The 22,146-nt window shown below is 48.4% G+C and overlaps 2 protein-coding genes across 2 annotated transcripts in view; one reads left to right on the forward strand and one right to left on the reverse strand.

The window, feature by feature from the left end:
• lyrm4b (LYR motif containing 4) overlaps positions 1-12,113 on the forward strand; it is a 30,412-nt gene extending 18,299 nt beyond the window's left edge. The window contains exon 3 of the mRNA XM_083935816.1: positions 11,422-12,113. Within this exon, the coding sequence (XP_083791942.1) occupies positions 11,422-11,472 (51 nt within the window). The 3' untranslated portion in view covers positions 11,473-12,113. The remainder of the gene's footprint in view (positions 1-11,421) is intronic.
• Positions 12,114-18,918: 6,805 nt separating this feature from the next.
• Positions 18,919-19,770, reverse strand: ppp1r3g (protein phosphatase 1 regulatory subunit 3G; the record flags this gene model as incomplete). The annotated part of the gene is made up of 1 exon (XM_083936421.1): positions 18,919-19,770. One exon carries the CDS (start codon positions 19,768-19,770, stop codon positions 18,919-18,921), a length of 852 nt encoding a protein of 283 aa, XP_083792547.1.
• Between the last annotated feature and the right edge of the window lie 2,376 nt (positions 19,771-22,146).

Raw genomic sequence — 22,146 nt, forward strand, 5'->3', positions numbered from 1 at the left:
ACCTTTAAAACTCCACCAATGCACCTTTAAATGCACCATTAATACTCCACCAACACACCCTTAAATGCACCCTTAATACTCCACCAACACACCCTTAAATGCACGTTAAACTCCACCAGCACACCTTTTAAACGCACCGTTAACACTTCACCAATGCACCTTTAAACGCACCTTTAATACTCCAGCAAAGCACCTTTAAATGCACCGTTAATACTCCACCACTGCACCTTTAAACGCACCTTTAATACTCCAGCAATGCACCTTTAAATGCACCTTTAATAGTCCACCAACGCACCTTTAAATGCACCTTTATTACTCCACCAACGCACCTTTAAATGCACCGTTAATACTCCACCAACACACCTTTAAATGCACCTTTAATACTCCACCAACACACCCTTAAATGCACCTTTAATACTCCACCAACACACCTTTAAATGCACCGTTAATACTCCACCAACACACCTTTAAATGCACCGTTAATACTCCACCAACGCACCTTTAAATGCACCTTTAATACTCCACCAACACACCTTTAAATGCACCGTTAATACTCCACCAACGCACCTTTAAATGCACCTTTAATACTCCACCAACACACCTTTAAATGCACCTTTAATACTCCACCAACACACCTTTAAATGCACCTTTAATACTCCACCAACACACCTTTAAATGCACCTTTAATACTCCACCAACACACCTTTAAATGCACCTTTAATACTCCACCAACACACCTTTAAATGCACCTTTAATACTCCACCAACGCACCTTTAAATGCACCTTTAATACTCCACCAACACACCTTTAAATGCACCTTTGATACTCCACCAATGCACCTTTAAATGCACCTTTAATACTCCACCAACCCACCCTTAAATGCACCATTAATACTTAACCAACCCACCCTTAAATGCACCATTAATACTTAACCAACACACCCTTAAATGCACCGTTAATGACACACGTGCGTGGACATGAGAGGATGAAAGACGAGGAAAGAGAGAGGTAGAGAATCAAAAGAGAGGATTTGACGGTGCAGTCTGGCACTGAGGCACCTTCACACACACACACAGACACACACACACACACACACACACACACTCTCTCAAACACACACACACTCAAAGACACACACACACACACAGACACACACACACACACTCACAAACACACACACTCTCAAACACACACACTCACAAACACACACACTCTCACAAACACACACACTCTCACAAACACACACAAACACACACACTCTCTCAAACACACACACTCTCTCACACACACACACACTCTCAAAGACACACACACTCTCACAAACACACACACACTCTCACAAACACACACACTCTCAAAAACACACACACTCTCTCAAACACACACACACACTCTCTCAAACACACACACACTCTCTCACAAACACACACACTCTCTCAAACACACACTCTCACAAACACACACTCTCACAAACACACACACACTCTCAAACACACACACACACTCTCAAACACACACACACACTCTCACAAACACACACACTCTCTCAAACACACACACTCTCACAAACACACACACACTCTCACAGACACACACACTCTCTCACAGACACACACACTCTCTCAAACACACACACACTCTCACAGACACACACTCTCTCACAAACACACACTCACAAAGACACACACTCTCTCAAACACACACACTCACAAAGACACACTCTCTCAAACACACAATCTCACAAAAACACACACTCTCACAAACACACACACACACTCTCACAAACACACACACACTCTCTCAAACACACACACACACACACACACAGTCTCAAACACACACACTCAAAGACACACACACTCACAAACACACACACTCTCTCAAACACACACACTCTCAAACACACACTCTCAAACACACACACTCTCACAAACACACACACTCTCAAAGACACACACACTCTCACAAACACACACACACTCTCACAAACACACACACTCTCACAAACACACACACACACACACTCAGCAGGTACGGAGAGGACAAAGTAAGGGAGGTGAGGAGGGACAAACGAGGGAGAGGAGGGGGTTAAGGGGTGGAACCAGAACGGAGCGATGTGATTGGCTGGATCTGCATGAGACAAAGCAGCGGGGTGTGTGAGATGCAGAGACGGCGTCCTTCAAAACACTGCCGCATCCTGCTGAAGTGTCCTTGAGCAAAACACTGATCCTGTGTGACCTGCGGCGCTCCGCGGCGTCGTACGGCAGATTAGAGACGCATTAACTGGAGCATCAGTGAACCTCCAGAGCAGCGCGAAGACTTCAGACGTCCACACGAACAGACACACACCGCGTCCACCGTCACGTCCACCGTCACGTCCACCGTCACGTCCACGTCACGTCCACGTCACGTCCACGTCACGTCCGCCCTCACGTTCCACCGTCACGTCCACCGTCACGTCCACCGTCACGTCCACCGTCACGTCCACGTCACGTCCACGTCACGTCCACGTCACGTCCGCCCTCACGTTCCACCGTCACGTCCACCGTCACGTCCACCGTCACGTCCACCGTCACGTTCACCGTCACGTCCACTGTCACGTCCACCGTCACGTCCGCCGTCACGTCCACCGTCAATTCCACCCTCACGTTCACGTCACGTCCACCGTCACGTCCACCGTCACGTCCACCGTCACGTCCACCGTCTCACGTCCACCGTCACGTCCACCGTCACGTCCACCGTCACGTCCACCGTCACGTCCACTGTCACGTCCACCGTCACGTCCACCGTCACGTCCACCGCCACGTCCACCGCCACGTCCACCGTCACGTCCACCGTCACGTTCACGTCACGTCCACCGTCACGTCCACCGCCACGTCCACCGTCACGTCCACCGTCACGTCCACCGTCACGTCCACCGTCACACAAGTCCGTCCACCGTCACGTCCACCGCCACATCCACCGTCACGTCCACCGTCACGTCCACTGTCACGTCCACCGTCACGTCCACCGTTACGTCCACGTCCACCGCCACGTCCACCGTCACGTCCACCGTCACGTCCACGTCACGTCCACCGTCACGTCCACGTCACGTCCACGTCACGTCCACGCCACGTCCACCGTCATGTCCACCCTCACGTCCACGTCACGTCCACCCTCACGTCCACCGTCACATCCACCATTACGCCCACCGTCACGTCCACCGTCACGTCCACCGTCAAGTCCACTCTCGCGTCCACCGTCACGTCCACCGTCACGTCCACCGTCACGTCCACCGTCACGTCCACCGTCACGTCCACCGTCACGTCCATCGTCACGTCCACTGTCACGTCCACCGTCACGTCCACGTCACGTCCACGTCACGTCCACTGTCACGTCCACCCTCACGTCCACCGCCAGTCCACCGTCACGTCCACCGTCACGTCCACCGTCAAGTCCACCCTCGCGTCCACCGTCACGTCCACCCTCACTTCCACCGTCACGTCCACCGTCACGTCCACGTCACGTCCACCGTCACGTCCACCGTCACGTCCACCGTCACGTCCACCCTCACGTCCACCGTCACGTCCACCGTCGCGTCCACCGTCGCGTCCACCGTCGCGTCCACCGTCAAGTCCACCGTCACGTCCACCGTCACGTCCACCGTCACGTCCACCGTCACGTCCACCGTCACGTCCACCGTCACGTCCACCGTGGCGTCCACCGTCACGTCCACCGTCAAGTCCACCGTCACGTCCACCGTCACGTCCACCGTCAAGTCCACCGTCACGTCCACCGTCACGTCCACCGTCACGTCCACCGTCACGTCCACCGTCACGTCCACGTCCACCGTCACGTCCGCCGGCACGTCCGCCGTCACGTCCGCCGTCACGTCCACCGTCAAGTCCACCGTCGCGTCCACCGTCGCGTCCACCGTCACGTCCACCGTCACGTCCACCGTCACGTCCACCGTCACGTCCACCGTCACGTCCACCGTCACGTCCACCGTCACGTCCACCGTCACGTCCACCGTCACGTCCACCGTCGCGTTCACCGTCGCGTCCACCGTCACGTCCACCGTCACGTCCACCGTCACGTCCACCGTCACGTCCACCGTCACGTCCACCGTCACGTCCACCGTCACGTCCACCGTCGCGTTCACCGTCGCGTCCACCGTCACGTCCACTGTCACGTCCACCGTCACGTCCACCGTCACGTCCACTGTCACGTCCACCGTCACGTCCACCGTCACGTCCACCGTTACGTCCACCGTCACGTTCACCGTCGCGTCCACCGTCACGTCCACCGTCGCGTCCACCGTCGCGTCCCACGTCACGTCCACCGTCACGTCCACCGTCACGTCCACCGTCACGTCCACCGTCACGTCCACCGTCACGTCCACCGTCACGTCCACCGTCACGTCCACCGTCACGTCCACCGTCACGTCCACCGTTACGTCCACCGTCACGTCCACCGTCACGTCCACCGTCACGTCCACCCTCATGTCCACCCTCATGTCCACCGTCACGTCCACCGTCACGTCCACTGTCACGTCCACCGTCACGTCCACCGTCACGTCCACTGTCACGTCCACCGTCACGTCCACCGTCACGTCCACCGTTACGTCCACCGTCACGTTCACCGTCGCGTCCACCGTCACGTCCACCGTCGCGTCCACCGTCGCGTCCCACGTCACGTCCACCGTCACGTCCACCGTCACGTCCACCGTCACGTCCACCGTCACGTCCACTGTCACGTCCACCGTCACGTCCACCGTCACGTCCACCGTCACGTCCACCGTTACGTCCACCGTCACGTCCACTGTCACGTCCACCGTCACGTCCACTGTCACGTCCACCCTCACGTCCACCCTCACGTCCACCGTCACGTCCACCGTCACGTCCACGTCACGTCCACCGTCACGTCCACCGTCACGTCCACCGTCTCAGGGCGCCCTCCCACTGTGCCTCTGTCCCGTGCCCCGTGCTTTAGGGTCCTTGTCCCCCCCTCCAGGCCCGTTTGTACTCACACTACCTGGGCCTCGGAGAATGCTTCTTGCTGCATTAGAGGCAATGGGCTTTTATTGTGAAGGACTGAAGTTCGGTCAACATTGATGGGCTTTTATTGTGAAGGACTTAAGTTTGGTCCTGGATGTTTGGACAACATTGATGTTAATGTGGACGACCAGCAGCTCCAGTGTTTACCGAGAGGAGATCTAAAGGGTTAGCACGCGGCTAATTCAGCGTGTTAGCGTCCGTTTGACCGCTCTGATCACGCGGACATTTCAAACAATGGCGGTGAAAGGTTCACGTTGGTGTGATGCGGAGGTGGAGTATTTACTGCAGATTTGGTCGATGAAAAGATTCAAAAACAGTCGACAAGACGCACAAAAACTCCGAGGTCTACGGAAAGATCTGGAAACAAAGCCACGCATCGCCATGACGTCATCAATGCGTGTGACGTGTTACGGCGTGATGACGTATAGGCAGCAAGAAGCATTCTCCGAGGCCCAGGTAGTGTGAGTACAAACGGGCCTGGAGGGGGGGACAAGGACCCTAAAGCACGGGGCACGGGACGGAGGCACAGTGGGAGGGCGCCCTAAGTGGTTAAAAAAGACCTTTGAATGCCTTCACCGTGCTGCCCCGAGCTAATCACTGTTAGCCACATCTGGCTGTTAGCGTCTCTCCTGGTTTTCTCCGTTAACAGTTGTTCCATTAAACTTTAACGGTGAGCGACTCCGTCCCTGCAGAGCTCCACGTTCCTACTTCCTGTGAATTGAAGTGATGAAGTTCTTGCACCCAGCTCGGGGTGAATGCGATGAGGCGGCGGCGGTGGTGTTGGGTTTTATTTCCCCTGCGATCGGACTTTCAGGACTTAAGCGTTGGAGCTGCTCTGCTCTCATCTCCTGACAAATGGGAGTTCTCCTCATGCTCAGTTCATTACCCGTCTGAGCACCTCTCATCCCCTGCTTCCCTCGCTCTCCGTCTCCATCTCCGTCTCCATCCCCCTCTCTCTCCCACTCTCCCAGGCCTCCGTGCATTTCACTTCGACAGCCTCCCCTCCGTCTTCTCATCTTCCCTCCCCCCTCTCTGCCGAGCACCTCCAGGTTTCCCTCCGTCGCTCCGTCTCACTCCTCGCTCTTCCAGCGGCTCTCTAACTTCCATGTTTACGCCTCCTGCTGTTCTCCGCAGCGTCTTCTTCTCTATAACTGGAGGGTTTTCACTTAAATTAGCAGCGACTTCCACAGTTTTACCGTCCTCCGAACAACAAAACACACCTGAGTTTAGAGTTTTCTGCCTCATCCTGTCTTTCAGGAAATGTTTACACAGTTACGCAGCCAAATACTGATCACGCACCCCCGAGGACGACCTCACTGAGAGAGAACTTCAGTGTTTTAGCTCGCAGGATCCTCTCGATGCTAACAAGTGGCGTAACCGTCTTTGAATGCTAACGTGTAAGAAATGCTTTGTAATTGTCCCCAACAGAAAGTGCGTTAACTCAAGTGTGTTCCTCTGTAACGTTGGTTTTTCACGTTGGTCCGGGCGGGTTAACGCAAACTGACGTTATGTTGAGGTACGCTGGAACAAGTGAGGCATCAGCTATCGTAGCTAATGCTAACGTGTAAGAAATGCTTTCTGTCCCCAACAGAAAATGCGTTAATTCAAGTCTGTTCCGCTTTAACGTTGTCGTGCTGGTTATAAAGTAAACTGACGTTATGTTGAGGTACGCCGGAACAAGTGAGACATCAGCTAGCGTAGCTAATGCTAATGTCCGGCTCTTTGTGAAAGACGTAGCAGTAGATGTTTATGCGTTGTGGTGGCGAGGTTTTGAGCAACGCAGCGCAAAGTTGTCCGCTCCTTAGCTTTGCGTGAGCTTGAGGTTCAGGCTACTTTGTGCACTTTTTCTTTACACGATGGAAAGATGACGATAGAGTCAGCCGATTCTTTCTGACGTGAGCCGCCACGTCGGTCTGTTCGTGGCGTCCAGGAGCCGGACGCCCACGAATGAAAGCGTTCGTCCAATGAGGTGCAGCCTGTTTTCTTTTGTTTGTCGTTCATTGAAGAGAAGTTGATGCTGTTCACCCCCGGTGTCCAAACGTGACACGAGGCTGTTCACAGTTCTTCCGTGCTGGCGTTCGTTCTTCTTCTGTGGTGTAAATGTTTCTCCCGTCAGGACCGAAAGAATTGCAAACCTGATACCTGTGGAACTCTGTACCGTCACGATTTCAGATGTTTGGCATCAACTATGCACAGAAGTGACATTTCTACCTAAATGCTACGACTTTAAAGCGCCCTCCCACTGTGCCTCCATCACAGGTTAGAGCACCCTCCCACTGTTCCTCCGTCCCGTGCCCCGTGCTTTAGGGTCCTTGTCCCCCCCTCCAGGCCCGTTTGTACTCACACTACCTGGGCCTCGGAGAATGCTTCTTGCTGCCTATACGTCATCACGCCGTAACACGTCACACGCATTGATGACGTCATGGCGATGCGTGGCTTTGTTTCCAGATCTTTCCGTAGACCTCGGAGTTTTTGTGCGTCTTGTCGACTGTTTTTGAATCTTTTCATCGACCAAATCTGCAGTAAACACTCCACCTCCGCATCACACCAACGTGAACCTTTCACCGCCATTGTTTGAAATGTCCGCGCATGGTCCCTCCTTCTTTTTTCTACGTCCCAACAGGCGCACAGGAAATGACCTCAGAGCCGCCGTAGGCCTCGTGCTCGTACACGTGCGCACGCTCGTGCTCGTACACGTGCAAACGTGCTTTACTAAAGCCCACCTCTCCCAAACGGGCCGTGGACGGCAAGCGTGCCGCTCCTAGACGTGGTACAGACTAAATTTATCTTCAGAAGAGAATCGTCTCGACACATGAAGGAACACTTTTGACACCAGATGTTTGGATCCTATCGGGTCTTAGTCACGGTTGGTGTTTATGGTTTGTACCAACAGGAAGTGGGGTTCTATCCATGCTTTAAAATAACCTTTCAAAGTAAAAGCCTGTCCATGCCTTGTGCCTTGTGTTTCTGCAGTGCTGTGTTCTGCGTGTTTGACCTGATCTGAGTCGTTTAACCTCTTCTCTCTCGATGAAACCGTCTCACTGACGAGAGCAGTGATGGTTAAAGGCTCCCAGGCTCCCGGCCGTGTCGTCCTGTGACATGGATCCGTGTTAGAGCGCCTGAAACATGTGAGAGGAGGTTTAATGGTCTCATTTCTGACCCGATGAAGATCTCACCGCTATCAAACGCGCTGTCAGGTGAATCTCCGAGAGCACGGCCGGTCGGCAGTGCTGCTGTCAGAAGAACCGCTGTAACATCCGAGTCTCTGACGCACAGACTGATCCAGGAACGAGTGCAGCGGCGCGCTCGTGATAATCTCACACCTCCCGCGTGGTGGGAGGGAGTCTGAAGGTCGGGCAGTCACGACTCAGCGGGGAGGGAAGACTGCGTGCGTCCGTGGTTTCCTTACTGCTGCTGCTGCTTGTTCTGTGTGAGCGGGTGGATTAGACGGTATATGAAGGAGGCTAACTTTAGCTTTCCATTATAACACTGATGACTGCGAGCGTCTTCACGGGGGAGGGAGCTCCCGCGGGCCTTCGCAGCGTGCCCACTGTAATGTGCATATGTGAGTCTGAGTCCGGATCAGAAAATGAAGTCTCCCGTTTGTTTGTATGTTGCTGTTCATGTGGAAACAGGAAACATGACACTATCTAGTAACAGCAGGACGTGGCTAACAGTGGTTAGCTCGGGGCAGCACGGTGAAGGCATTCAAAGGTCTTTTTTAACCACTAATGCTGCTGAAAATAACAGCAAACCTCTGCAGCAGCATGAGAAGAGTCCCTACACACACAACAAAGCACCAATGGGCTCCTTCCTTTGGGATTGACTTTGGTTTGATGTGGAAAAGACTGAAAAATGCACCTGAAAAGTGCACTTTCTTTGCTTTTCAGCAATGTATTGATGCCTGTATTTACTTTAATATTATTTCTGTTTATATAAAATCATATGAATTCATCCATGAAGTCATTTTTCTCAAGTTTTCATCAGAAAAAGTTGTTTTCAGCCTCTGAAACCTGATTTTCTCTGTTTGATTTCACATTAAAATGAATATTTTTGGACAAAACAAAACATTGAAAGACATTTTTCACCATTTTGAGACGTTTGATTCACCCTGAAGACGTTTGTGACGTCATCAGGTCACTTTAAGCTCATTGTGTGGGGACGTCTTCCTCATTTTTAACCACAAAACAAAGCACCAATGGGCTCCTTCCACTGTAATGGACTTTACTATGAGAGGAGCTGGTACAGGGGCCAGTAGGTAAGTCTTTAAAACACTCTTTAATAAACTCTGGGTTCACTAACTACGCTGTTGCTGCTTTGTTTTGTGTGTAGGGACTCTTCTCATGCTGCTGCAGAGGTTTGCTGTTATTTTCAGCAGCATTAGTGGTTAAAAAAGACCTTTGAATGCCTTCACCGTGCTGCCCCGAGCTAACCACTGTTAGCCACGTCCGGCTGTTAGCGTCTCTCCTGGATTTTGAGACCAGAAGTCGTCGAAGCCGGGAAGTTGCCGTTTTTCCACCTCGCCCTTCTGTACAAAAGGTTTTGGATAGAGTCACACACACACACACACACACACACACACACACACACACACACACTTGATGCACACACACACACACACACACACTTGACGCAGACGGCGTTGTGTTACACGTCGCACCTCCTTTGCTCCAAAATCACACACTGGGGCGCCGTTATGCGGCCGTCGTTTGTTTGGTCGTGGCCAACCAGGACTTTTGACTCTGGTGGGGGGGGGGAACTCCCAGCATGCTTTGCCTTAATGAGACGCTGACCCGCTGTTCCCGTCTTAATTGGGTTATTTAGATCCGCGCGTCGTCTCTGAACAAACCCAAATTAAGTCGGAGCGTTCGTGACGGTTTCTATTTAGAGCTCTTCGTTCATTATTCATGAAAGTTTGACGGACGGAGAGGAGGCAGACGGAGCGGGCGCGGACCTCCGCAGAGATGGATTTATATATATAAATATAAAAAAGGGAAGGAGACACAAATCTAAAGAGATATAAAAGAAACTGATGGAGAGAAAGATGGAGACTAACCAGAACAGACAGATATGGAGAGGGAGAGAGAGAGGGAGAGAGAGAGAGAGAGAGAGAGAGAGAGAGGCCTTCCCTTTGTTAGGAGCCACCGCCGCAACAATTTACATGAGGGCCAAGCCTCCTGCCGCCTGATTGGTTCAGAGGGCCGCCCGCCTCACCGCCACCCCCCTCCCTGCTACGCCACACGCCAGCCAATCAGGACGTCACACACGAGCGAGAGAGGGTGAGAGAGAGAGAGAGAGATGGTGGAGAGAGGGAGAGGTGGAGAGTCATCTGTGGAGACATCCTGCCCCCTGGTGGCGGTCCGTCCTTAAAACACTCACTTCCTGTTTGTCCTGAGGAGGAGTTTCCTGTTTGTCCTGAGGGGGGCGCCAGAGGGAGGTGTGTGTGTGTGTCTGTGTGTGTGTGTGTTCAGTGTCCAGAGAGCCTTGTCACTGTGTTGTGTCAATATTACCCATCTGAACTCTGTTGTCAAATACAAGAGCCAATTATGGACGTGTGTGCGTGTGCGCGCGTTAGTGTGTGTGCGTGTGTGTGTGTGTGTGTGTGTGTGTGTGCTTTTGGGCCACAGTTCAACATTGATCCTCCTTTTTTTCTGTACAAAGACACGACGGCTCATCTACAGAACATCCCCAAACAGACACGGACACACACACACACACACACACACACACACACACACACACACGCCGCAGATGTTCTGAACACGGAGTTAACGTCTCGTCTGAACACACAGTTCAGCTGCGGCCTCAGGAAGAACAGCTGTTTCAGGACACGCGTGTCGTCCGCACACGTTCACACACACACACACACACACATTTCACAACTTCACAAAGAGGCGCCGCGTTAACGCCGGCACAAGTTCAGGGTCCACGACCGCGCAGAGGTTCTTTTATCCACTTCCTGTCCGCAGGGGAAACGCGTAACTCCACGTGTGTCGATGTTGAATGTTTGCGATGAATTGAAGGAGGAAGCGGGAAAATGATGAAGTCTTTAAAAAGAAGCTTTCCAGACTAAAGTCCGAGTGTTTCCAGACGTATTTTCAGAATAAAGTCCGAGTGTTTCCAGACGTATTTTCAGAATAAAAGTTGTATTTTCAGACTAAAGTTGTAGTATTTTCATAATAAAAGTCGTATTTTGATACTTCTTAGACCCCGTGGTTCTCACAGGACAGCTGCGTTACAGCTGCTGCTAACCTTAGCGCATGTTGCTAACGGCACTCCACACACACACACACACACACACACACACACACCCACACACACACACACACACACACATCTCCGTGTAGTCGAATGACTCTGTGTTCGTCCCCGTCTTTCTCTGCAGGTCGCCATCGGGAAGATGTTCGAGACCCAGAAGATCGTGGTGGAGCGTTAGCCCTCTGATGGAGGTGCAGGTGGAGGGAGGGCGCTGTCCAAGCAAACACCAGGAAGTGACATCAGAGGCTGGAGCGGATCACCACGCTGCTTCCTGTTCTACCCAATGAGACGCAGCCAGGTGGAGGCGGATCTGTGAAAGGCATTGTGGGAGATGAAGTTTGTTTGGAGCTTTGAATCGTTTTGTTTTGACGGATGCACCGTTCTGTTCTGTCTCCAGCCGTCGTTCCTGTCACTCACTCATCCTCAGATCAGCGCTCGTCGGGTCGTAAACGCCTGTTACAGTTTCCTCTCTGTCGTGTTTTGTCCGAACAACATTTACAAACTAACGTGCGATCGTGTAAATCAACGTAAAGCACGGGAAAATCACGGTTTTGCTTCAAAAATGACTCAAAAGCTTCATTACTGATGCAAACAGCTGATTAACGTGAGTCACCGCCGCGGCTCGTTGAGTTCAGGGTCGTAAACGTTCAGATTTACGTACAGACATTAATGACAGTGAACGTCTCGTGTTCAGTGACGCGGGGGCAGAGTGGTGCATCCCTGACTTGTTCCTGTCCGTGTTACTTTTGTATTTAAACGCACAAAGTCGTGCATCCGTCGTGTGATTCTGTGATTCTGCGGAGCTATAAAAGAACCTCAACACCGCAACGTCTCAATTCTCACTCATTTTATTTCTTTATTCAAAGTCTCTTTTATTTCTTTATCACTGCTTTGGTGTGTCTGTGTGGCTACTGCTAGCTAACTGGCTACTTTTAGCTAAGTGGCTACTTCTAGCTAAGTGGCTCCTTCTAGCTAGCTGGCTACTTCCAACTTGCTGACTACTTCTAGCTAATTGGCTACTTCTAGATATGGAGAGGGAGAGTGGCTACTTCTAGCTAAGTGGCTACATCTAGCTAAGTGGCTACTTCTAGCTAGCTGGCTACTTCCAACTAACTGGCTACTTCTAGCTAATTGGCTACTTCTAGATATGGAGAGGGAGAGTGGCTACTTCTAGCTAAGTGGCTACATCTAGCTAAGTGGCTACTTCTAGCTAGCTGGCTACTTCCAACTAGCTGGCTACTTCTAGCTAGCTGGCTACTTCTAGCTAGCTGGCTACTTCTAGCTAACTGGCTACTTCTAGCTAACTGGCTCCCTTTAGCTAGCTGGCTATTTCTAGCTAACTGGCTACCTCCAACTAGCTGGCTACTTCTAACTAACGGGCTACTTCAAGCTAGCTGGCTACTTCTAGGTAACTGGCTACTTCAAGCTAGCTGACGTAGCAACATCCTGTCTTGAGTGGATAACTGGGGCTGCCTCGCTGTTTTTTAAATGACTTTATCAGCTAATGTTACGAAGCGACCGATGTCAGATCCATGCAGCGCAGCTAAGCTACGGCTAGCTGTCTTCTTCTAGCTAGCGCAGTGAAAACTAAGCTGTTTGTGTCTTGGCTAGGTTTCCGTTTTCTGGAAAGTACCAGAGGACCGTTAAATGAACCAAAAATAATATAAATAATACAAGAAATAAATGTAGGCATTTAAATGTGACACACATTGATATTTTTTATATATTTAGCTTCTTTATTTTATTTATTTATATAAGTTTTATGGGATATTCCCTTCACCAGACCTGAGACGTGTGTAAAGTTTGGTGAGATTTGGAGCACGTTGAGTCGCTCATAGATATTTTATATTTTTATATTTTTGACCGGGAAATTCTGTTAAAGTCCAACAGATTTGAGTCGACGTCCTTCATCAGTTTGTTTGTTTGTGTTGTTTGTTCCTGACTTTTTTAAACACACAAACAAACGACTTAAAGGAGATAAAGTGGAGTCTGGTGACTGAAACAGGGACTAAAGTGGAGCCAACAGGAAGCTAAAGTGGTGCAATATTCTCAATTTAACGTCCATTAAAGGGATTATTTTAGTATTTTTCAGTCCCCAGTGTGAGGGCGCCCTCCCACTGTGCCTCCGTCACAGGTTAGGGCGCCCTCCCACTGTGCCTCCGTCCCGTGCCCCGTGCTTTAGGGTCCTTGTCCCCCCCTCCAGGCCCGTTTGTACTCACACTACCTGGGCCTCGGAGAATGCTTCTTGCTGCCTATACGTCATCACGCCGTAACACGTCACACGCATTGATGACGTCATGGCGATGCGTGGCTTTGTTTCCAGATCTTTCCGTAGACCTCGGAGTTTTTGTGCGTCTTGTCGACTGTTTTTGAATCTTTTCATCGACCAAATCTGCAGTAAACACTCCACCTCCGCATCACACCAACGTGAACCTTTCACCGCCATTGTTTGAAATGTCCGCGCATGGTCCCTCCTTCTTTTCTCTACGTCCCAACAGGCGCACAGGAAATGACCTCAGAGCCGCCGTAGGCCTCGTGCTCGTACACGTGCGCACGCTCGTGCTCGTACACGTGCAAACGTGCTTTACTAAAGCCCACCTCTCCCAAACGGGCCGTGGACGGCAAGCGTGCCGCTCCTAGACGTGGTACGGTTGCACTCACACTGGTCAAAGGAACCAGACTTTAGCCGTGAAACGTGCCGGGGCACGGGTCGGAGGCACAGTGGGAGGGCGCCCTGAACCGCGTTTTCCTCCTGCCTGCTTGTCTGAACGCGGCCGAATGTGTCGACCTCCATCTCTCATCTGCAGTTCACATGTTTGATTTCTCAAACGCTGGATAAAAACAGGATCATCGTCTCGTTTGCGACGGGTGGAGCCGATAAAGTGAGAGCTGTAACTCTCGTCACGTTCCTCCAGCGTGTGTTTGGACGGACGGCGAGGTGACTGACCCACACCAGGTACCGGAGGCTGCTATTAATAGACCCATCTGTTGGTTTAAGGATGAGCACACTGGCCCACTTACACACACACACACACACACACACACACACACACACACACACACACACCACAGACACACACACACACTGGCGCAGGTGTAAAAGACCACGTTGCTTAATCAGTGATGGCGGTTTCATCAGAAACAAACACAGAGGAGTCCCAGAGAGGACGTCAGGTCTCTGACCCGCGGCTCGCTGCTGTGTCCGTTTCAAACTTTCAGTTTTTACGACGTCAAAGTGACAAAATGATCCGTAAAGAACAGTTTTCTGTTTTTAAAGGAGACGCTGCAGCGAAGCAGCGACGTTTCCTTCATGATGTCATCATTTTTATCTGGGTCTTGGAGTCGTAACGATAGTAGCTCAGTCCTTAGGTGACTCGGTGGTTCGAGTCCCTGTGTGAACCATGAATGGAGCCTGGACTGGTGCCAGTTCATCTCCTGGGCACTGCTGTTGAGCAAGGCACCGAACCCCCAACTGCTCGGGGCGCTGGTCACTGGCAGCTCTGACATCTCTCCATTAATTGTGCGTGTGTGCGTGTGTGTGTGTGTGTGTGTGTGTGTGTGTGTGTGTCTTCTGTGAAGTTTTTACAGCATAGAAACACTGAACGCTAAATATCCCACAATGCAACGTGGTTCTCTGTGACGTGAACGCTTCAATTTGCATTTAAACATTTGAATTAACAAACATGACTTCGTCACTTTTTAACTGTACAAAATGTTTTTATTTGGAGCCCAGGTTGTCGCTGGTTTCCATGGTTACGGCGCTCTGGAAGTGATGTTGTTGCGACTGATACAGGACCAGGCTGGGACTGGACCAGGACCAGGCTGGGACTGGACCAACCGATGATGTCACTGGAACCCTTTGTGCTCCGTTGTTAGAGTGACAGTCTTTGGTGGAAGTAGGTCTGGACTTGGTTAGTGCTGGTCCAGTCCCAGCCTGGTCCTGGTCCTGGTCCAGTCCCAGCCTGGTCCTGGTCCTGGTCCAGTGGTTGGTGGAAGTAGGTCTGTACTTCGTTAGTGCTCTATTGAGTCTGAACAACAACTGTTCACAAATGGCCTCCACAACTGTCGTTCAGACTCAATAGAGCACTAACCATGTCCAGACCAATGTCCACCAACCACTGGACCAGGACCCGGAGCAGGCTACGACTGGACCAGGACCAGGACCAGGCTGGGACTGGACCAGCACTAACCAAGTCCAGACCTACTTCCACCAACGTCTGTCACTCTAACGACGGTTGTTGGCACTTGGGGCACAAAGGGTTCCAGTGACATCATCGGTTGGTCCAGTCCCAGCCTGGTCCTGGTCCTGGTCCAGTCCCAGCCTGGTTCTGGTCCTGGTCCTGGTCCAGTCCCAGCCTGGTCCTGGCCCTGGTCCTGGTCCAGTCCCAGCCTGGTCCTGGTCCTGGTCCTGGTCCTGGTCCTGGTCCTGGTCAGATGCCTACATGAACTGATGAAGCCTGGACACATGAGAACCTTCACTGTCTCATGGATATCAACGACACTCAGGACGTGATTTTGGATGAATTCATCGTTTCTCTGCGTCGCACTGATCTCCCCTGTGACCTGCAGCTGAGGCTCATGGGTAATGTAGTTTTTGGAGCTGCTCCAATCAGAAACGAGCAGGTTTTCTCATCATTACTCAATAATCGTGTCGTGACTTTAACTCCTGATCAAACAATAATGATCTTATGAACACGATCATATCTTCATGTGTCAGTTCAGCTGAGGTGGACACACACACACACACACACACACACACAGAGACACAGACACACACACAGAGACACAGACACACACACACACACACACACACATACACACTCACGCACACACACACGCACACATACACTCACACACACACACACACATACACACTCACGCACACACACACACACACACACACATACACACTCACGCACACACACACACACACAGAGACACACACACACACACATACACACACACACACAGAGACACATACACACACGCACACACACACGCACACACACACAGACACACACACACAGAGAAACAGACACACACACACACACACACACACTGCGTGCGTCAGTGTTGACAGATCAAACTGTTGTCGTCACATTTGTCAACACGACTATTTTCAGAGTCGGACTCTTGAACCTCAGTGGACCTGACTGAGTCTCCTTTAGTGGTCTAAACTTAACCGTCTCCTTTAGTGGTCTAAACTTAACCGTCTCCTTTAGTGGTCTACACTTAACCGTCTCCTTTAGTGGTCTAAACTTAACCGTCTCCTTTAGTGGTCTACACTTAACCGTCTCCTTTAGTGGTCTAAACTTAACCGTCTCCTTTAGAGGTCTACACTTAACCGTCTCCTTTAGTGGTCTAAACTTAACCGTCTCCTTTAGAGGTCTACACTTAACCGTCTCCTTTAGTGGTCTAAACTTAACCGTCTCCTTTAGAGGTCTACACTTAACCGTCTCCTTTAGTGGTCTAAACTTAACCGTCTCCTTTAGAGACTAAACTTAACCGTCTCCTTTAGTGACTACACTTAACCGTCTCCTTTAGAGGTCTACACTTAACCGTCTCCTTTAGAGGTCTACACTTAACCGTCTCCTTTAGTGGTCTAAACTTAACCGTCTCCTTTAGAGACTAAACTTAACCGTCTCCGTTAGAGACTAAACTTAACCGTCTCCTTTAGAGACTAAACTTAACCGTCTCCTTTAGTGACTAAACTTAACCGTCTCCTTTAGAGACTAAACTTAACCGTCTCCTTTAGAGACTAAACTTAACCGTCTCCTTTAGTGACTAAACTTAACCGTCTCCTTTAGAGACTAAACTTAACCGTCTCCTTTAGAGACTAAACTTAACCGTCTCCTTTAGAGACTAAACTTAACCGTCTCCTTTAGTGACTAAACTTAACCGTCTCCTTTAGAGACTAAACTTGCTGCAGGTTTAAGGTGTTAAAGACAGAAAAACACTTGTTGTGGTTGTTGTTGTGGTTGTTGTTGTTGTGGTGGTTGTTGTTGTTGTGGTGGTTGTTGTTGTGGATGTGGTGGTTGTGGTTGTTGTGGTGGTTGTTGGTGTTGCGGTGGATGTTGTTGTTGTGGTGGTTGTTGTCGTGGTTGTTGTGGTGGTTGTTGGTGTTGTGGTTGTTGTTGTGGTGGTGGTTGTTGTTGATTTTGTTGTTGTTGTGGTGGATGTTGTTGTTGTGGTTGTTGTTGTGGATGTTGTTGTTGTTGTGGTTGTTGTGGTGGATGTTGTTGTTGTGGATGTTGTTGTTGTTGTGGTTGTTGTGGTGGTGGTTGGTGTTGTTGTTGTTGGTGTTGTGGTGGATGTTGTTGTTGTGGTTGTTGTTGTTGTGGGTGATGTTGTTGTTGTGGTTGTCGTTGTTGTGGTGGTTGTTGTGGATGTTGTTGTTGTTGTGGTTGTCGTTGTTGTGGTGGTTGTTGTGGATGTCGTTGTTGTGGTGGTTGTTGTTGTGGTGGTTGTCGTTGTTGTGGTGGTTGTTGGTGTTGTGGTTGTTGTTGTTGTGGTGGTTGTTGGTGTTGTGGTTGTTGTGATGGTTGTTGGTGTTGTGGTTGTTGTTGTTGTGGTTGTTGTGGATGTTGTGGTTGTCGTTGTTGTGGTGGTTGTAGTAGTTGTTGTTGTTGTTGTTGTGGTGGTTGTTGTTGGTGGTTGTTGTTGTGGTTGTTGTTGGTGGTTGTTGTTGTTGTGGTTGTTGTTGTGTTGTGGTTGTTGTTGTTGTTGGTGTTGTGGTGGTTGTTGGTGTTGTTGTTGTGGTTGTTGTTGTCATTGTTGTGGTTTTAGTTGTTGTGGTTGTTGTTGGTGTTGTGGTGGTTGTTGTGGTGGTTGTTGTTGTGGTTTTAGTTGTTGTGGTTGTTGTTGTTGTTGTTGTTGTTGTGGTTGTTGTTGTTGTTGTTGTTGTAGTTGTAGTTGTTGTGGTGGTTGTTGTTGTGGTTGATGTTGTTGTTGTGGTGGTTGTTGTTGTGGTTTTAGTTGTTGTGGTTGTTGTTGTTGTTGTTGTGGTTGTTGTTGTTGTTGTAGTTGTAGTTGTTGTGGTGGTTGTTGTTGTGGTTGATGTTGTTGTTGTGGTGGTTGTTGGTGTTGTTGTTGTTGTTGTGGTGGATGTTGTTGTTGTAGTTGTTGTGGTGGTTGTTGTTGTGGTTGATGTTGTTGTTGTGGTGGTTGTTGTTGTTGTTGTTGTTGTTGTTGACATGTTGTGTGAAACACGACTCCTTGACTTTCAGAAACAGAGGATATTTAATCACAGAGCTGAACTCAGAAATCTGACGTTTGAATTACAAAAAGTTCCACATCCGGTCTCTGACCCAGAGTCCGGATCAGAGAGTCCAGAACAGAGAGTCCGGATCAGAGAGTCCGCCCGGTGTCTGGGTCCTCCACACTAATGTCCACAGGCGTCCGCGGCGCTGCCCTGCGCACGGAAGACACCAGAAGAGTCAAAGAGGCCGAAATTAAGAAAAAACCAAACTCATCAGGGAACACAGAGCTGCACGGGTGGCGTTTGGACTCAGCAGCTGCGTAACAGGGCCGTTTGGAAAGCTGTTTACGCACGGATAAAAAGCCTTTTACGCACGGATAGAAGGCTTTTTACGCACGGATAAAAAGCCTTTTACGCACGGACAGATCAGGTGAGGAAAGTGTTGACCCCGTACGCCGTGGAGCTGGGCATGCAGCGGTACTGGAGGGTGTAGTTTCGCCCCTCGTTGTTGTCCCAGAACTCCCCCTCCTCGCTCCGCAGGTACACGGCGAAGTTCACGGCCGAGCTGGGGTCCACGAAGGGCGGCGTGTACACGGTGAAGCTGAAGCGCTCCCCCACGAAGCCCGGCTGATCCGCGGCCACGGGCAGAGCCTGCGCGTCCACGTGGGAGAGCCAGTCGTTGAAGGTGTACCTCACCCCGACCTGTTTGTCGGCACAGCCCGTGGAGACCCGGATGTGGCCCCGCACGTCAAACTGGGTGATGGTGACCTTCTCCAGGCACACGCGGAGCCGCTGCGCCCTCTGCTCCGCGTCCCGGGGCTCCGGGAAAAAGGCGACCAGCCGGTCCGTGTCCAGGGCGGTCCGGGACTTGAAGCTGTGGCACAGGTCGCTCAGGAAGTCCTGCTGCGGCGGAGGGAAGCTCTTGTGCCGGGACAGGACTTTGCTCGGGATCCTTGGCTCCTCCAGGGCGCTGAAGTGCTTCACGCTGGCCAGGTTCAGACCCATGGAGTCGGCGAACTTCACCCGCTTCCTCCCGTCGGCCCCGGACACCGCGGCCAGGAGCGCGGCCGGGTACGCGGGCAGAGACCGGGCTCTCCTCCGGTCTTTCATGAACCTCTCCAGATGAGACGCGTCCAGCTCGTCGTCCAGGTCTTCCTCCTCCTCCTCCTCCTCCTCCTCCTCTTCCCCCTCCGGCTCCTGCTCCCGGCCGTTCTCCATGCTCAGCCCCGGGGACGGCGCTGCTCCCCCGGTGTGGACGCGGAGAGGTGAGCGGGACATGTGCGCCTCAGGCCGGTCCGGATCCACAGGAGTCCCGCTGCGGGATCAGGCTTCTATAGAGACTCCCGCCCCCTTTACACACACACACACACACACACACACACACACACACACACACACACACACACACACACACACACACACACACACACACACACACACACTCACACACTCACACACACACACGTTGACAGTAGTGACGTTTTTCCGCTGCAGGTGAACGTTTCTGGTGTGTGTGTGTGTGTGTGTGTGTGTGTGTGTGTGTGTGTGTGTGTGTGTGTGTGTGTGTGTGTGTGTGTGTGTGTGTGTGTGTGTGTGTGTGTGTGTGTGTGTGTGTGTGTGTGTGTGTGTGTGTGTGTGTGTGTGTGTGTGTGTGTGTGTGTGTGTGTGTGTGTGTGTGTGTGTGTGTGTGTTTTACGTGCAGTTTCAGATGTGCAAAAAACCACATTCACCTTCAACTTTATTTATTTGTTAAATAATATAATTTATTTATAATATATATTTTTTATTTTACCATCAATATTTTAAAATATATTTTATTGTTTTCCTACTCAATTTAATTTTTAGTAATTTATAATATTTATTAATTCATATGATTTATTTTTTTAATGTATTTTATTTGTTAAAGATGATTTTTTAAATTATATTATTTCATTATTTTATTCTCTAAACACTAAACCTTTATTTTTAACATTCATTTAATTTGTAGATAAACTGATAATTTATCATAATGATACATTTGAAAATACTGCAGAAAATATAAAAATGTATATAAATATATAAATAAATTTAATAACCCAGTTTAAAGTGTGAAAGTTTACAGTCGCAGGTGTTTTTACCCTCTGACCATAAACGTCTGGTTCAAAACCGTAAAATGTTTTTAAACTTTGTAAAAATCTTTATTTACAAACAAACAAAAATCCTAAATCTGAACAAAGCTCTTTAATTATTATTATTTAATTTTATTTAATTTATTTCATCTCTGATTTTATTAAATAACAAAAAAAAAACCTCTGAGTCGCTCTGAAAAGTTTCCCTGTTTGAGCTTCAACTTTTTATTACTATTTATTTATTTTAGTGTTTTTATTATTATCATTATTATTAATAACTATTATTTATGTAAATGTCTGTTTTTTATTATTTATGCATTTTATTATCATTATTATTAATAAGTATTATTTATTTATTTAAAAGTCTTTGGTTTATGAATAATTCTTAAATCTTTTTATTATTGTTTATTATTAAAACTTTTTTGTTTTTGTTCATTTAAATAAATAAAAAAACAGGCTCGTGACGTCATCAGCTCCGCCTCGTGCGTCACAGGGCCTGTAAACAAACACGTGACGTCATCGCTGACATCACGCTGCCGCTGATGTCACGTGTTCCCTTCAATGGTCCTGAAACAGTTTCATCAGGTTTGTTACGAAAACTGTTTAAAACAGAAACGTTTCATTAATAATTATAATTATTAATAATCTTATTAATTATTCTGTAACTGTTTAAATGAGACATATTTAAATAATAATACAATAATAATATAACTATCTTAATTATGTAATTGTTTAAAACAGAAACGTTTCATTAATAATAATAATTATAATAATCTTATTAATTATTATGTAACTGTTTGAATGAGACATATTTAATTACTTTAAATAGTAATATAATCTAATCATCTTATTATTATTACAGAAACGTTTCATTAATAATTATAAAAATAATCTTATTAATTATTATGTAACTGTTTTTGTTTTTGTAACTGTTATTAGAAGTATTTAATTAATTATAATAATAATGTTAATAATAATCTAATTTATTATGTAACAGTTTAAATGAGAACTATTTCAATAATTATTATTAATAATCGAATTAATTTTATGTAACTGTTTAATTAGAACTATTCAATTATTATTAATAATAATCTTATAAATTATCTTATTAATCTAATGAATAAACTTATTATTATGTTAACTGTTTAAATAAAAGCTATTTCCTTATTTTAAATAATAATAATATAATAAATTATTATGTGACTGTTGAACATTTCATAAAATTTAATGATTCATTCTGAATTAAACTCAGATTATTAATTTATGAGTCGATAAACAGAATAAATTACATTTTTTAAATTTATTAATTTAATGTGTTAATAATTTTAATGTTTTTTATACTTTAGATTTATTTTTAATTATTTTTAATTGATTTGTATTTTTTATTTTAACATTTTTTATTTTATTTTTAAATTATTTGATTTAAATTAATATTTTTAATATTTATCATCATTTTTGTTGTGATTCATAAATGTTTACTGCTGCAGGTCAAAGGTCGTCGTCTGGAGCCGGAGCGCGTGAGTGTGAATGACACGCACACACGCAC

Source organism: Echiichthys vipera (assembly GCF_963691815.1).
Source record: "Echiichthys vipera genome assembly, chromosome: 21".
In the NCBI taxonomy this organism is placed as follows: Eukaryota; Metazoa; Chordata; class Actinopteri; order Perciformes; family Trachinidae; genus Echiichthys; species Echiichthys vipera.